Source organism: Prunus dulcis, chromosome 1 (assembly GCF_902201215.1).
Source record: "Prunus dulcis chromosome 1, ALMONDv2, whole genome shotgun sequence".
Lineage (NCBI taxonomy): Eukaryota > Viridiplantae > Streptophyta > Magnoliopsida > Rosales > Rosaceae > Prunus > Prunus dulcis.
This window is the reverse complement of record NC_047650.1, coordinates 39168238-39183045: the sequence shown is the minus strand read 5'-3', so window position 1 is coordinate 39183045 and position 14808 is coordinate 39168238. Positions and strand designations below refer to the sequence as shown.

The 14808-nt window shown below is 36.4% G+C and overlaps 3 protein-coding genes across 4 annotated transcripts; 1 reads left to right on the top strand and 2 right to left on the bottom strand.

The window, feature by feature from the left end:
- Window positions 1–92: 92 nt before the first annotated feature.
- On the bottom strand, window positions 93–4055 carry LOC117624595 (serine--tRNA ligase, chloroplastic/mitochondrial). 2 transcript variants are annotated; one of them, XM_034355939.1, is made up of 10 exons: window positions 3777–4055; window positions 3536–3684; window positions 3193–3286; window positions 2940–3088; window positions 2725–2817; window positions 2260–2439; window positions 2021–2187; window positions 906–1040; window positions 731–824; window positions 93–557 (listed from the first exon to the last, which is right to left on the bottom strand). In XM_034355939.1, exons 1-10 carry the CDS (start codon window positions 4000–4002, stop codon window positions 282–284), a joined length of 1563 nt encoding a protein of 520 aa, XP_034211830.1. In that variant the 5' UTR covers window positions 4003–4055; the 3' UTR covers window positions 93–281. The 2 variants fall into 2 exon arrangements, with proteins under 2 accessions (XP_034211830.1, XP_034211840.1); XM_034355949.1 differs by lacking the exon at window positions 3777–4055 and having other exon boundaries at window positions 3193–3293; window positions 3536–3643.
- Window positions 4056–8043: 3988 nt separating this feature from the next.
- Window positions 8044–9335, top strand: LOC117616350 (histone H3.3). Its single transcript, XM_034345643.1, has 4 exons — window positions 8044–8230; window positions 8402–8473; window positions 8566–8642; window positions 8833–9335. Exons 2-4 carry the CDS (start codon window positions 8402–8404, stop codon window positions 9092–9094), a joined length of 411 nt encoding a protein of 136 aa, XP_034201534.1. The 5' UTR covers window positions 8044–8230; the 3' UTR covers window positions 9095–9335.
- Window positions 9336–9884: 549 nt separating this feature from the next.
- Window positions 9885–13379, bottom strand: LOC117615552 (cytochrome c oxidase subunit 6b-1). The gene is made up of 5 exons (XM_034344653.1): window positions 13238–13379; window positions 12004–12294; window positions 11799–11881; window positions 11581–11662; window positions 9885–10259 (listed from the first exon to the last, which is right to left on the bottom strand). The coding sequence occupies exons 1-5, from the start codon at window positions 13277–13279 to the stop codon at window positions 10206–10208; spliced, it is 552 nt and encodes a 183-aa protein (XP_034200544.1). The 5' UTR covers window positions 13280–13379; the 3' UTR covers window positions 9885–10205.
- Between the last annotated feature and the right edge of the window lie 1429 nt (window positions 13380–14808).

The window sequence follows — 14808 nt, the reverse complement described above, 5'->3', positions numbered from 1 at the left end:
CTGCTTTAAAACTTCAACCATGCTGGGCTGGTTTGAATCCTAACAACTACAAAAAATTGGATTCCATAGATAGTGTGATTCACTGCAACCGATGACGAGAACTCAAAACACTATATAATGTGCGCCTCATTTTGGTGCAAAAGATTCCAAAGAAACTGAATGACCAACACATTTGCTGTCCTTCTTATGCTCTCCCCTCCCTCTTATGAAAGATCTTGTAACCAAAAGAATGATCCCACAACAATTCCTTCAACAAAAAAGATAACAATAATCACATCATCCTATCTAGGTTTAGGATGTATAAACTCAAGTCCACCCATAAAGGGCCTCAATGGCTCAGGGATAATGACAGAACCATCTTCTTGCTGGTTATTCTCAAGTATGCATACGATCATTCGTGGCACTGCACAGGCTGTTGCATTTAATGTGTGAACAAATTGTGGTGGAGCAAGGTTGCTTTTACCCTTCTTAGGATTTGTTAGTGCTGGTTCTGAAGAACGAAACCTGATCCCAAGACGACGGCTTTGATAGTCTGTACAGTTTGATGCGCTTGATATCTGTCCACCATTCATGTAGGATCAGAAGATTTCAGAAGACCTTACTGAACAATGACCCTATATATCTTTTGCATCTCAAAAAACAAGCATATTTTATAGCCTATGAAACCAAGATGCAAGTTTTCTTCCTTTTTTCTTTTAGGGAGAGTGATATAGAGAAATCATTGCAATACCTCACCAAATCTCGCTAAACCAGGCATCCAAGCCTCAATATCAAATTTACGATAAGCAGGTGCACCTAAATCCCCAGATGCCATGTCCAAAGTTCTGTAAAGAAACTCGACATTACCAATAACATAAAAAAGCCAAATCATATGGACAATCAGAAGGTTGTGTAGAAGTACTCACTTATAATGTAATCCTAGTGATGAGAATAGGTCTTCTTCAATTCTTATGAGCTCTTCATGGTAGAAATCACTCTCCTCTGGTCGGCATAATATAAACATCTCCACCTTGCTGAATTGGTGGACTCGGTACAGACCCCTGGACAGAATAAAACCAACTTATTGTATGATGGACAAAGTCCAAATGTCTCATAGAATATGCTCTGCATGCACACAAGTCTATGAGAAACAAAAACCTCATTGGGTATAACCTGTGCTGAAGACAAAAGCAAAGTAGGTAGATCAATCTTTAAAAGGTGGTTAAAACACATCAGTTAAGTGGAACTAGTAAACAACCTTCCACAATATGGAGATACTGCTAAAGCAGAAGTTGTAACAAAAATCAACTTTGAACCACTTGTTTGTTTAGAAAATTAATACAATTGATAACAATACTTTCACTTGTCCACAAAAACAGAGTACAACTAAAATGCCAAAAACAATAGACCATGACATATTTTGAACTTCAGATAGCAATGCCGAAGACATTTTTTTTTCAATTTCAAATCGGTCACTTACAAACCAAATCTACCCACAGTTAGATTGAAATCGATTCAAGCATTCATATATTCCTTTCCTAAATTCTTGTTAATAGATAAGAAACATTGATTAAAAGAGAGCCAACCAGTGGGTCCCTATCACAATCGAGCATGAATAAAATGTTGTGAAAGTTCAAGGCATATAACACCGCACATGCTTTTGATGTTCATTGGGTAATATAAGGGCAACCACCTTCGGGTGGGGTAGAATGGAGAACTAAAGCATGATCATATTACTGATGTTGGCCTATTTGGACTGTTACAGGGATATAAATTGCCAAAGGGTAGATGTCCTTTAGAACAATTTGGGCTTATGTATTCATAAGCTGTTGCCTTTAACTACTTGTCATGCTTTTTGTAATCTCTTTTGTTTACTTTAAAAGTGTGTTCTTATCGGGAAAAAATATATATATATCTGTTGTATTTTATTAATAATTTAAAATAGTAAAATAGATTAAGAAAGTTATTGAAGTTCATATAAACTGCAAAGAAAATGTGAGGTCACTGACAACAAAAGAAATATAGTGTGCTCATAATTTACCTTGATGCTGTACCAGCAGCGCCTGCCTCAGTACGGAAGCAATGGGAAACTGCCACATATTTCAAAGGTAACAACGATGCAGCAATAATAGAATCCATATGAATTCCCCCAACAGGAATCTCTGCAGTCCCAATGAGGCATTGATCACTATCCTCGATAGAATAGACCTGTTTATATTTAGCAAGAGATAAGACAGCATTTTATTTCAAGCAGAGTGAGAAAGGAATGTATGAACTAACCTGGGTATTTGCTCCTCGGGGTTGGAAACCACATTTTTCAACAATGGAGGATCTCACAATTTCTGGGGTTGTTAAAGGTGTGAAGCCCCTCTTCATCACTTCCAAGAGCGTCCAGTTAATAAGGCCCATCTCTAGCATCACTGCTTCATTTTTTAGATAGTAGAACTTTGAGCCACTGACCTGTAGAAATTAGCAAAAACTTAGTTGCATAGAAAAGAACCCAATCCCATGTAAAGTGGATCCAATATCCATTTAAACCTTGGAATAAGGCTTAGTTTGATATAAGGAGGACCTAGAGGATTTATGAAACTTCCAGTTTATCCCAGCAAGATTCCCAAAAATATAACTTTAACTCTTTACAAAGTCCTATTTAAATGCTAAGTTTATAAATAAAATGGCATGCTTTGCTTCATTTACCATACAGCTCGAGGCACTTCAATACATTATATGAGACAAAACGAGTACCTCCGACGCAGCATCAAAATCAAAGAGATCTAGTTCCTTTCCAAGTTGAAGATGATCCTTGACAGGAAAGCTAAACTCATGTGGGGTGCCTACCTACAAAAGAGCATAGAAAATGAGGAAGAATGCAGAATGAACCTGGACTACAAAGCCTCCCTCTTGAGTGTGTGTGTGTGGCTCTGTGTGTGTGAGAGAGAGAGACAGAGACAGAGAGAGACCATCTTTCTTATGGTTGAAAAATCCTCCCCACCAATCGGGACATCTGGATGAGTCATATTTGGTATACATTGTGCTTCTTGCTGAAGCTCATCAGTAAGTTTAAGCAGGTCTTCTTCCAAAGAAAGTAGCCCTTCCTTGAGATTCTTTCCTGCATGCAAAAGATGAAAGATTAACTCAAATCTAAAATCAATCAAGAAGCAGACCAACAGATCAATAAACAAAAGAAGGGCACAATGAATGTTCCAATGATACCTTCCTCTATAAGTCTTTGACGCTCGGATGACTCCAACTTCCCTTTCATCTTGTTTGCCACCACATTCCTTTCCCCGCGAAGCTGTTCAACTTCCTGCTTTCTGGGAGTAAAAATTAGCTATATAAAATTGAGAAACAAAACACTACTTTTCTAAAACACGTATGAAGTCCAAGTTCAAACTACCAATACCATATCTACTAACTCTAAAGCCAATTGCGCAACATAAAATAAACCCATCATGGGATTAAAGCAACAAAGCTATAAATTTTTAATCAAAATTCAAAATGTCTGCAAAACTTATGAAGATTCAGCAAATCAATCACTGAAGTTAAAAAAATTGACCTTTTGAAGATTCAGCATTTTGTGGTAGAGCTCAAGCACATGTTCCAAATTGGCATTGGAATTCCTCTTCTTTATGTTGGCAGCAACGGCGTCCTTGTTGTCCCTTATCCACTTGAAGTCTATCGCTGCTTTCCATTGCTGTTTCATACCTACATCGCCCCAAAACAAAATATCAACTAAAAATAAAAATAAGAAAATTCTAATTTATTCAAAATACAACTAAGTTGTGAAATGAGAGAACCATTTTCATCTGGGCTGGTTGTTTTTGGTGTTGCGGTGGCAGTGGCTTGTACGGCCGGGGCTGAAAGACCTCTGACGAAGAAGAGCTGAAGTGCAGGTCGTCTACGGCTATGGCGGTAGAGGAAGCTCTGGGATAATGGTTTAAAGACGGAACGCAAAGAAGATGAAGAAGGTGTAGGAATTGTAGCGAGCTTCAGGGTTTGTAAGGTTGTCCCGCCCAAACCCATTGTTTAGCTACAGAGTCGGCGAACCTGCTTCAGTGGGTGACACAAAAGGAGTGCTTGGAGAGGAAAAAGGAACGGGTTTTTTTTTTTTTAATTAACTAATTTTTTTTTTTTTTTTTTTTTTTTTTTGTTGGTCAAAATAACTAATTTATCTTCAACCTTAATATTTTACAAAATAACATAGGGAGATTCACTATAATACTCAATATTGGAGCCTAAATTATAAAAAAATCCTATATGAAATGGACTTTAGAAACACACCCAAAACTCATTTACAACATAACAATAAGGCTTTTAACTTCTTTTAAATTACAAAATTGCCATTGATTTCTTAAAACAAACCCAACCCAAAAACCTCATAAAACAGCCCAAAACACTCAATGGGGTATCAAAGTAATTTAATAATTAAAATTAAATTCAATAGGGCCAGCTATTATTTTTTGGATTTTTTTGGGGTATGTTTATAGAAATTAAATAGTGTATGGTTTATTTATAGTTTTAGTGCTAAGAATGAGTATTTGACTAAATATCTCAATAACATATGACCCAACTTTCTTAAATCCCCCAAAATTTATGTGTTGCCGTGTGTTTAGGTCACAATCTGACTGAAACACAAAATTATTTGTTAGACATTCATATTGTGGGGAATAATTTAATAGAGAAAAAAAATCATGAATCCTATTCTTGTATCCATTGATGTGGTGTGAGTCAAAGAGTTTTTCTAGCCTAAGTTAGTTCCAAGACAATAAAAAGTAGGGTTTTTTGGGTCAATGGAACGTTACCTCCTTCTTGTGGTGGAAGTTGGATTTTTATATGACACATTAGTGGTTGGTTTATTGTCGTGACAAGATGTATATTGGCATTAATTAAGAGAGTTATGACCTGTAATTTTACACGTCTAGTTAATTAGTTGTTTGATTTAGAACGTGTGAGATATTTGTCTAAAATAGGTGGGCATATTCTCCTTGATCAATTATGCTACAGTGATTAGGAACCACCCTCCTACCAATTCTGGCATAGGAATGAACCTCTGCCAACTCTAGACGATTACATTACTTAGCTCCTCATTAATGAGCGATAGGATGTGCTTCTGATTTTCGCGTCCCTTTTACTGTGGCGCCCTATCATTAGCGTGCAATTATTTGTTCCCACACATATATATTTATATGCTTGGAAAATATGAGTCATATATTTATAGACCTCCCAAACTCTAACATTTTGCGTTTTAGTGTTCAATTTGAAAGCTCGTAAAAAAATATTTATGCGATTTACTAGAGGATCACATATATAATGTCAAACATAATCCTACGAGTGCATAGCCTAATACTAACTTATAAATACAAAAAATAAATAAAAGAAAATAATATAATTGTAAATTTAAAACAATGATATTGTTAGTCTTGTCAAATTTGTTACATTTTCTGTTAAATTTAGGGACAAAATGGTCATTTCAAGCACAACCCCCATCACTTACACTAGCTTCATCACTCCCACTACCACCATGTACCTAAACCCACCATTCACATCACCACAAGCAAAGAATAATCTCACCATAGAGAGAGAGAAATTATTTCCTAACCAATATTAGATAGACAAATAGGGGAGGGTAGGGGAGGTGGTGTGTTGGGGAGAGGGGTTGGGGTTGGGTGGGTGTTGTGTATGTGCATTGGGTGTGTGCGTTGTATTGGGGGTGATTGGGTGGGGAGATCAATTTTGGGTAGATTTGGGGTGTTGCGATGTGGCTTCGAGGTGGTTTACATGGTGGAGGTTTAGATCAGATTTGTTGCTTGAGGATGGGTGGGTTGGCTATGTTGCTTGAGAATGGGTGGATCGAATTGGTGGAGGAGGTGGGTGATTGAACATATGTCGGAGAAGGGGTGGTCGATGGTTGTGGTTGGGGTGGGGGAGCGTGGAGATTAGGACAGCTAGTGTTTTTCCTAGCAGAAGGAACTTGAAAATATTATTTTGCCCGGCCCATAGGGCGTGCGGGCTGGACGACGACACAGGGCCCGTAAAAAGTGAGGCCTCCTATAAAACCTTTTAACCCAATAGTTATAGTAACCAAAAAAAAAAAAAAAAACTTTTATTTTATTTTATGTGTGACTAATGTTTTTTGGGCTTTATTTTAAAATAAATTGGGCCAATTTCTTTACTTTTCATATAAGAGAAATTCTATAGTGAGCCTCTTTTACATAAATTAACAAACTTAACACCTAGTTTTAAACTTTTTATTTTAATTTTTGTTCAAAATGAGGTAAGTGTTGAACATAAAAGGCCTTATATTTTAATGGTTTATTATCACAAAACGTCCCTAAATCTTATCAAACTATCATATTGCATTCTTAATATTTTTTTTGTCACTCGTGGTCCTCAAGATTAATATATGCAATCACAAATGGTCCATGCCGTTAGATTCCGTAAAAAACTCTGTTAGTTTGCTGACGTGGCATATATTTATCAGAAAACATCCATGAAGTTCACACACCTATCACAAAATGGTCCCTGTGAAATTTTTTATTTTTTATTATTTAAAATTCATAAAAATTTGATTTTCTTTTATAAATTATTTATAAATGAAAAAACCATGTATATAAGGATTTTAATCTTGAGGACCATTTATGAACCCTAAATTCTTAGTTTTTTCATTTTTAAATTTTATGAATTTTAAATTATTAAAAAAAAACTCCGTTACTTTGTTGATGTGGCATATATATGGAGCCCACATCTACAATAATATAGTGTCACATGTATTTAAAATATAATATATATTTTTAAATAATTTAAAATTCATAACATTTTGGTTTTAAATTTTATGAATTTTAAATGAAAAAATTAAAAAAAAATCGCAGGGACAATTTGTGATAGGTGCATGAACCTCAATGATGTTTTGTGATATAAATGTATGTCACGTCAACAAACTAACGGAGTTTTGACGGAGCCTAACGGCAGTGACCATTTGTGATGACACATACTAACCTTGAGGACCACGAATGACACAAAAAAACATTAAGGATGCAATCTGATAGGTTCGTAAACCTTAGGGACGTTTTGTGATAATAAGTCTATTTTAATTAATGGACCGGCCATAATTTTGCCCATAATTTTGAGAGAAAATGTAACGTAAGGATCAATGATGCTTAACATAAGTGGGGTTGAGGACAAGGATAGATCCAGGAATTTTACTAGGGGTGGCCTAATTTTTTTCCTTAAAGCAACTGGCATCCATGCCGCTAGTGCAGGAGACTTTTTTCCCATCACGCATAGTGCTACTTACAATTTTTAAAAAATAATTTCCTATCACGCGCTTAGTGGACTCAAAATTTAACAAAAAAATCCTAAATCATAAAAACTTAACAATAACAATTAAAATTGAAAATTAAATAAAAATAAAGAGAGAAACTTACTAAGATTGAAGAACCCACTAAAGATATATTGATACAATTTTGGAGAGGAAGAGTCACTTATTCTTTGGTTCTCTCGTGCTTTTAGGCATTTTTTTTGTTTGGTTTGGCTTGCTTCTTGGTTGGAGGCTTGTTTTTCTTTTTGGGTAAGATGGTTGGAGGCTTTTGTTCTATTATTTTTGTTGGTTTTTTTTTTTTTTTTTGGGTTTGTGGATTCCTTATTTACTTTTTGTGTGTGAGGTTAAAGACGGCTAAGTGGACAGCCTTCTTTTTATATAGAGTAATAGGTTGACTTATGTATAGAGGGGTAGCTACAACCACCATTTTGCGAATTCAATAACCAAAATACGATACAAATTCACTATTGCTCATAATTTGAGTTTTTTCCTTTAATGTGACAGATTAAATTGGCTAATGAAATTAAACACATTCACTAAATTTTATATGGTAGGAATAATTTGTTAATCTCGGGTGAGTGAGTGTACTGGTTTGGACCAATAGGAAGCGACTATTATAGTTTTACAATCCGTGGCACAGACAAAAGGTAACATCTTAACCGTCGATTAAGGGTCGGAAAAAAACACAAGAGGCGAACATAATAACCGTCCGATTAGGCAGCGGGACAAACACAGTAAATGTGAAACGTGGCCGCCCGCGACTCCGCCGTCACGTTGAGTTGTTGAACCAGCACTATATATAACGCAAAAACAGTAGAACCTCCAATTCGTACCCAAAGTTCTGATATTTTTGTTTTCTGAAAGTCCAATTTCCTCTCTTTCCCAAAACCCAAAAATTCGTCTTCGACTCTTCGAATCTAAGAAATCCAAAAGGTAATCTTTCTTTTCCTTTTTTGTAATTTTATTAATGTTCTTTTCTTCTTTGATACAATTCATTTTTGGTTGCTTCTATAATTAGGAAACTAGGATTCCTAGATTTTGTTTCAAATTGGGGTTTTATAGAATCGAATTGTGGTGATTTTTGGGATTCAATTGTGGTTACAGATGGCCCGTACGAAGCAGACTGCTCGCAAGTCCACCGGAGGCAAGGCTCCAAGGAAGCAACTTGCCACCAAGGTTCGTAAATAACCCCTACAAACCCTAGTTTTTTCCCCTTATCAGTTTTGTATCTTAATAATTTGTTAATTCTGATTTGGGTTTTTTTCCAGGCTGCTCGCAAATCAGCCCCAACCACCGGAGGCGTGAAGAAGCCTCACAGATACCGCCCTGGAACTGTTGCCCTCCGGTACGTATTCAAAAACCTACCCTTTGGCTCTGCCTACAAAGTTGTTAAATTTTGATTCTGGGTTTCTTTGGAAATAAGAATTTTGTTACTAAGTCGTCCTTGTGCTGTAATTCTGATTTTGGGTATTTCGTAAAAGCATAATGTTTTGTTGCTGAATTTTGATCGTGATGTGTTTGTGAATATGACGCAGTGAAATCCGCAAGTACCAGAAGAGCACAGAGCTGCTGATCAGGAAGCTTCCATTCCAGAGGCTGGTTCGTGAAATTGCCCAGGACTTCAAAACCGATTTGCGTTTCCAGAGCCATGCTGTTTTGGCCCTGCAGGAGGCAGCCGAGGCATACCTTGTTGGGTTGTTTGAGGACACAAACCTCTGTGCCATTCATGCCAAGCGCGTTACTATCATGCCCAAGGACATCCAACTTGCCAGGAGAATTCGAGGCGAGAGGGCTTAAGGAAGAATTAGAAGCTACAATATGTAAAGGGGGCTTGGTGGGCAAAGCTTTGATTTGATTGAATTGGTCATGAGTTCATGATTATAGGGCTGGAATGGTTTTGATTTTAGGGTTTCTATAGTTTGGTTAATTTGTAATCTTTAACGAGTACAACATTTGTCTACATTGGTCACATTTGTATTTGTGTTGAACCTCTTCTGAGTTCTATCTACCTGATGAATGCAGTTTATTTTTCATATTACTTGGCATGTGATGGTTTGGTTCATTTCTTGAATTCTCTTTGGAGGCGAAGTTACAACCTCTATGTTGTTGCACTTGCAATGACATCTAGGGTTCGCATTAGCTGTTTAAAATTATTTTCTTAGCATAAGCAGTCTATAGCAGTATGTGGCTTGTGAATTATATGGTTGGGGTCCTGCCATTTTTCTGGGAAATTATTGTTGGCCAGACCTAAATTTAGTTTGTTCATCTGCCTAACACCAACCACCTTGTCTTTTCGATCCACCTTATGCTAGAACCGTCCCGCCCTAAGGAGTGGTACCATGCTGTCGTGGGGGGTGGGGGCGAGGTTGTAGATACCATGATGCCAAGGTCGTGGGTGCCTGACTGACACCCTTAACCTGCACAACCACGCCACAGCATTCTTGGGCAATGCAATGGCCATAGCACCATCATTAATTGCTGTTTATGCTGTTCAAAACGTATACATAAAACCCACCTTACCTACCAACATCCTCATGTCACATGTTAATCTAACTTGGAATTATTCAGACAGTTAAAAAGAAAGAAATCATCCACCAAGGCAATGCTTCTTTATTATCAGAAAACCCCAACTACACTGTTGTACAACATCTGGTGCAAAAATTTACCATAAGATAAGAGAAAAAAAAATAAAAAATTTCATTGATGAACACTGAACAGCAATAACTTCATTTCATGAGCTACAGTTTTGCTGTATTCTGAGACGTGCCAAAATTTCTTATTAATTCATGGTTTTAAATAGGGCATTCCCTGAGAGTTCAACTCCCAATGTAGAAACTCATCTATAGGAGAAAAACTTGGATATAATAATTGAAAGCAAACCAAATCTTGGTTTTTACGCAGACACCGTCTACAGAGGACCTGGAAAGGTTCCGTTCTCCCTCTGCTCATTCCATCTCTCAATCTGGAACACACAAATAGTACAACAGGAACACCGTTAACTTATAAAGGATACAGGACAGACAGCTAAGCAGCCAACTAGAAAACCACTATTGAACGAAATACAACATTACATTTATAGCAAGTAAGCAGATACGCATAAAGGATTATGTTCAAATCCCCCACACGGAAATGAAAGTGCGGGAAGACACACAACTTACAAATCACTCTCGCCTTCAAATGTTTTTAAAAAAATATAAGAACCCTTTGTATGTTTTTCTAACAACATTCACAAACAATCACAACATATACAGTGATATTCTCTCCCAGTAGCAAAAACTTAAATAAGAAAGAAAAGAGTAGTAAAAAATTTAGGTTTTTAGTAAAAAACTCATTTTTGCATGACATATTATACAAATACCCATGTAGAGCCTATTTGAAGAGAAAAACCCAAAACTAGCCACTTGTCCTTTTTTAATTGGTTCTTAGTGTGTTAAAATTTTCTAAGAACCAATTAGAAAATGACAAGTGGCTAGTTTTGGGTTTTTCTCTCTAAATAGGCTCTAGAAGGGTAATTGTATAATACGTCTTAATGAAAAGCCCTACAAAAATTCTGCAATCGTCCTAGCATAGAAAACATCTCAACAGAAACTTTTTTAAGATTTTGCTCGACATCTTTTGTACACAAGGGCAGAAAAAGTTGAAATAAACTATCAAAATAATAGGAACACTTATTTTCATAGAGTTCATATTTTGCTAATCTCAGAATAGGATTAAAGCTCTAACCATGCTCAAATATTCAGAAAATAGCAAGTGATCCAATTTAGAAAACTATTTATTAATGAGGTTCTGTTTCTACTATAAAATGCATTTAGAAAAGTACCAATGCTAATGAAGTACCAATAGAATGGCTAAAGATATTGGTTGATGTGAAATTTAAAAATGCAGAGATCAACAAGAATAAAACATTAAATTCAACATAAGATCAGCAAAAAATTAGTCCTGTAAAATGTTATTAAGTTGTGCAGAACTCCTCATTTTTACACATGGTATCAATTGATAGTGCCCTTGTCAACCATTTTTTGTTCAGATCCTAAGTCCCACACCTACTTGTCAAAAGCCATGCCTCATATAGAGAGGGAATAAGCTATACCAGTTTTCCCCTCTTCCCAATTTGCCACAACTTCAATTAAAAATCTAAACTTCTTCAATAGAAGAGGACTTGATAAAACTAAACTTAGAACACAATATGATTCAACATGTTGAGGATGCAGAAGGCCATACTTTAAATAGAAATGACAAACATTACAGTTTCTAGGACCTACAAAAATACTGAAAGTACATACCCATTCACCAGGGCAAAGAGAACGGTAAAACTTTGCAAATTTGTCACACTCTGGAGCATCTTCCCCCTTAGCAGCTACGCACCTGAAAATAGTTGGAACAGAACAGTGAAGACGTTGTCAAAAACCTCAGCACCAAGATAGGATGTAAGTGATAAAGTAAAGGGCGCTCAAAGAACAGATGGGAGTGTTCGGGGGTGGGTGGGACACTGTATACTTACCGATGATACTCTACATATCGGGTAAAGCAATGCCTTGTCTGATTTGTTGTTGGGAAACGGAAATCCGCTGGTGCCGTCTCAATCTGGACACAAAAATAGAATGTTAGTGAATAGATCAAGCAAATAAAGATAAAAAGATATAACACAGTATGCACTAAGGTAGAGAACAAAAAGAAATTATTGATAATTTTATAGGCAGATTAACCTTAATTGCAGGTGTCTCTTCAGCTGCTTCTTTATCACCTGAGTTTTCAGTACTATCCTTGCTTTCTTCAGCAGCAGCTTCAGTGGCAGGATTGGTTTCAGTAGCTTCTATGCCAGCAGCAGCAGGACTGGCTTCATTGCTTTCTTCGCCAGCTGGTGTAACTTCTGTGCTTTCTTCTGCAGCAGCAGGTGTTTCCTCAGCTTTCTCAGGGACAACTTCAGTCACTGGATTCTCAACCACTTTTACTTCAACAGGTTTGGTAGCCACATCTGGTTTCTCCAATGAGTATTGCTGTATGTAAAAGTATGCGGGAAAACACTTTAACCATTATTATCTTATGTCATTAAAAGAAAGGACTAACTAAAGAGCGCATATAATCAAGCATGTAGTGAGTGGAATCGTTCTATCATTCTCCAGAAAACAGCCACAGGGCACAGCAACCAGCAGGATGCAATAATTTTTGGCATTAACAACTAGGTTGTGGATTAATTTTTAAGCTTAATACAACTCGGTAGGTGGCGTGTCTGGGAAAGGGGAAGGGGGGTGAGCACTCTCAGCCACATCACACTCAGTTAGGAGCATGTCGTTCAAGGTGATGTTTTTCCATCCAGGATACCCACATAAACTGTTTACTTATTTAATAGTCCAGTGTGTCTTGCCTAATTGATTGACTGGCCTAAAAAATATCCTACTAAAACAATTGACTTGTTAAAGGATTTTACAACGTAACATATTCAAAATAAATTGAAATGCATATCATAGACAGGTAATCAAAGCATAACATTTGTCCATAAGAACATCCAGTCGAGTTCGAAACAGCAACTATGTGCCAACAACGCAGCCCGCGACCTTTGATCAATTTTTCAAGTAATTCTGCATAACTTTAAATTAAATCAACAAGAAATGATACTTTATTTTTTAAACTTTATTTTTTAAAAATACATATTTTAAAAAAAACTTTTTTCGGCACAACTAATCATCCTAAAATGACAAACTCGAACAAGAACGCAGAAATTAAAAACAAATAAATAGTATACTCAATAGATAGAATTCACTGACAGCTTATTAAACCCGAAACTAGATCCATAATTGGATGCAGAATTTCAAAACTTTTTTCACTTAAAAAAAAGTATTTGTGACAGCATCTAGATTCTAGATCGAACTCAATCGGTGACCACTGCCATCAACGAAATTGTAACATTTCGATACATGAAGAAGATGATCGGAATGTTACCTCAGCTAGGGTTTGGGTTTTGTCGCCTTGCGCCTCCGCCATTGATGGAATGCGATCTACCTCAGCTGCTCTCGCGTTTTATCCTAGGCCGCCAAGCGCAGAGACAGAGAGAGGGAGAGAAATGTGTGGATGGTTAGGTCTACCGTCTAGAAGCTGAGAATTTTAACTGAGTTACTGCGGTGGTAAAAGTAAACAATGATACTGATAATAAGTTGATGATTGGAGTCAGGTACCTGTCGGCTTTTGTAGTTAGTGCTTGGGGCTGGCCCGTTTGGGCTTTCAATTGTTGATGCTCTACTAACTTGGGATGGGCTATGGACCCAAAAATAAAATCAAATTAGGTTGGGCTCATACACAACAGTTGGTCACGGAATTTATTTTGTCGTCCTATCTGCGGTTTTTTATCAAGGGATGCAGTGGAGGAACTAGCTTCCATTTCTTCGGGACCAAAAATGTAAATCTATCATTTGGGGAGCCAACAACACTTGTTTATTACTTGGGGGTGGGGGGCAAACAATATAGGTTTTCCAATATTTTCCCACCAATTTACATAAGTTTAATATATATTTTACATCAAATGTTGGAGTGTGGGAGAGTCACGGCCACTTCAAGTTGAAGTGGGGCTCCACCCCTAAATGGGAGAGGGATTCGAACTTAAATATCTTCAAACATTATAAAGAGTGATATTACTAGATTAAGAATTAATTGATAAGTATTATTTGTATGCTAACTCATACATAATATGATTAATAAATGTCAAGTTGTTGTCGAGTCATCTAATACGATGAATTAAACATGTGATGTAACTAATGATTGACTAGTAATGTATACAGAGTAACACAGCCTACAATTCGAATACAATTTCAAACAAACTTCCTAGGATATGTTGAGATGTGTGGTAAATTAGAAAATGACTTTCTAACTAAAGGAGTCACCTCCGTACCAAACTTAGACCACTAGTCACACTAACACAAATGACACATTCGATTAACAAAAACTAGAAAATAAGAAAATAAAATTTAATAAATAAATAAGAGAAGAGGAATCAGTCTTTTGATTAAGGTTCCATCTTAGAACTTTGCCAGCTACAAAGGTATAATTGAAATTAAATATGCAAAAAATTACACAACTTTTTAATTTTATTTTTATTTTGTATGGACAAAGTGACATCTTTTGATAAGGAGATTCATATTGTCTACACATATGATTAGATGTTGGTTCTCTCCTCCTCCCTATTGACTCAAGCTCTAATTGGAGATAAAGCTTGATTTTAGTTAAAGCTCAAAGGGCAATGGAGCTATAAAAAGATCCTTGAGACTTTGAGTATTATATGAAATTAGAATAGTTCTGCATGCGTATGAACAATGATCAATTGTCGACTTTTAAAGTATTTGGATACGTGAGTGATTGTTAACTATTGACGGTTAGTGTACATATAGAAATCTAAGCACATTGTAATGAAAAAACAAGGGAAAAACGAAACGAAGGAAAAAGACAAGGATTGCGAGAGATCAATGATCAAGTGCCCCCCATTTCATTAATGATTGGTACAACCTTTTACTCTTTTACCG

Coding starts and splice junctions, on each gene's coding strand:
- LOC117615552 (XM_034344653.1), bottom strand. CDS start 13,279: ATGGCGGAGGCGCAAGGCGACAAAACCCAAACCCTAGCTGAG. Junction 11,882..12,003: donor AAGAGACACCTGCAATTAAG/GTTAATCTGCCT, acceptor TTTTGTGTCCAG/ATTGAGACGGCACCAGCGGA. Junction 11,663..11,798: donor CGATATGTAGAGTATCATCG/GTAAGTATACAG, acceptor AACTATTTTCAG/GTGCGTAGCTGCTAAGGGGG.
- LOC117624595 (XM_034355939.1), bottom strand. CDS start 4,002: ATGGGTTTGGGCGGGACAACCTTACAAACCCTGAAGCTCGCTACAATT. Junction 3,287..3,535: donor AAATGCTGAATCTTCAAAAG/GTCAATTTTTTT, acceptor CCCAGAAAGCAG/GAAGTTGAACAGCTTCGCGG. Junction 2,440..2,724: donor ATTTTGATGCTGCGTCGGAG/GTACTCGTTTTG, acceptor TAATTTCTACAG/GTCAGTGGCTCAAAGTTCTA.
- LOC117616350 (XM_034345643.1), top strand. CDS start 8,402: ATGGCCCGTACGAAGCAGACTGCTCGCAAGTCCACCGGAGGCAAGGCT. Junction 8,474..8,565: donor GGAAGCAACTTGCCACCAAG/GTTCGTAAATAA, acceptor GTTTTTTTCCAG/GCTGCTCGCAAATCAGCCCC. Junction 8,643..8,832: donor CCTGGAACTGTTGCCCTCCG/GTACGTATTCAA, acceptor AATATGACGCAG/TGAAATCCGCAAGTACCAGA.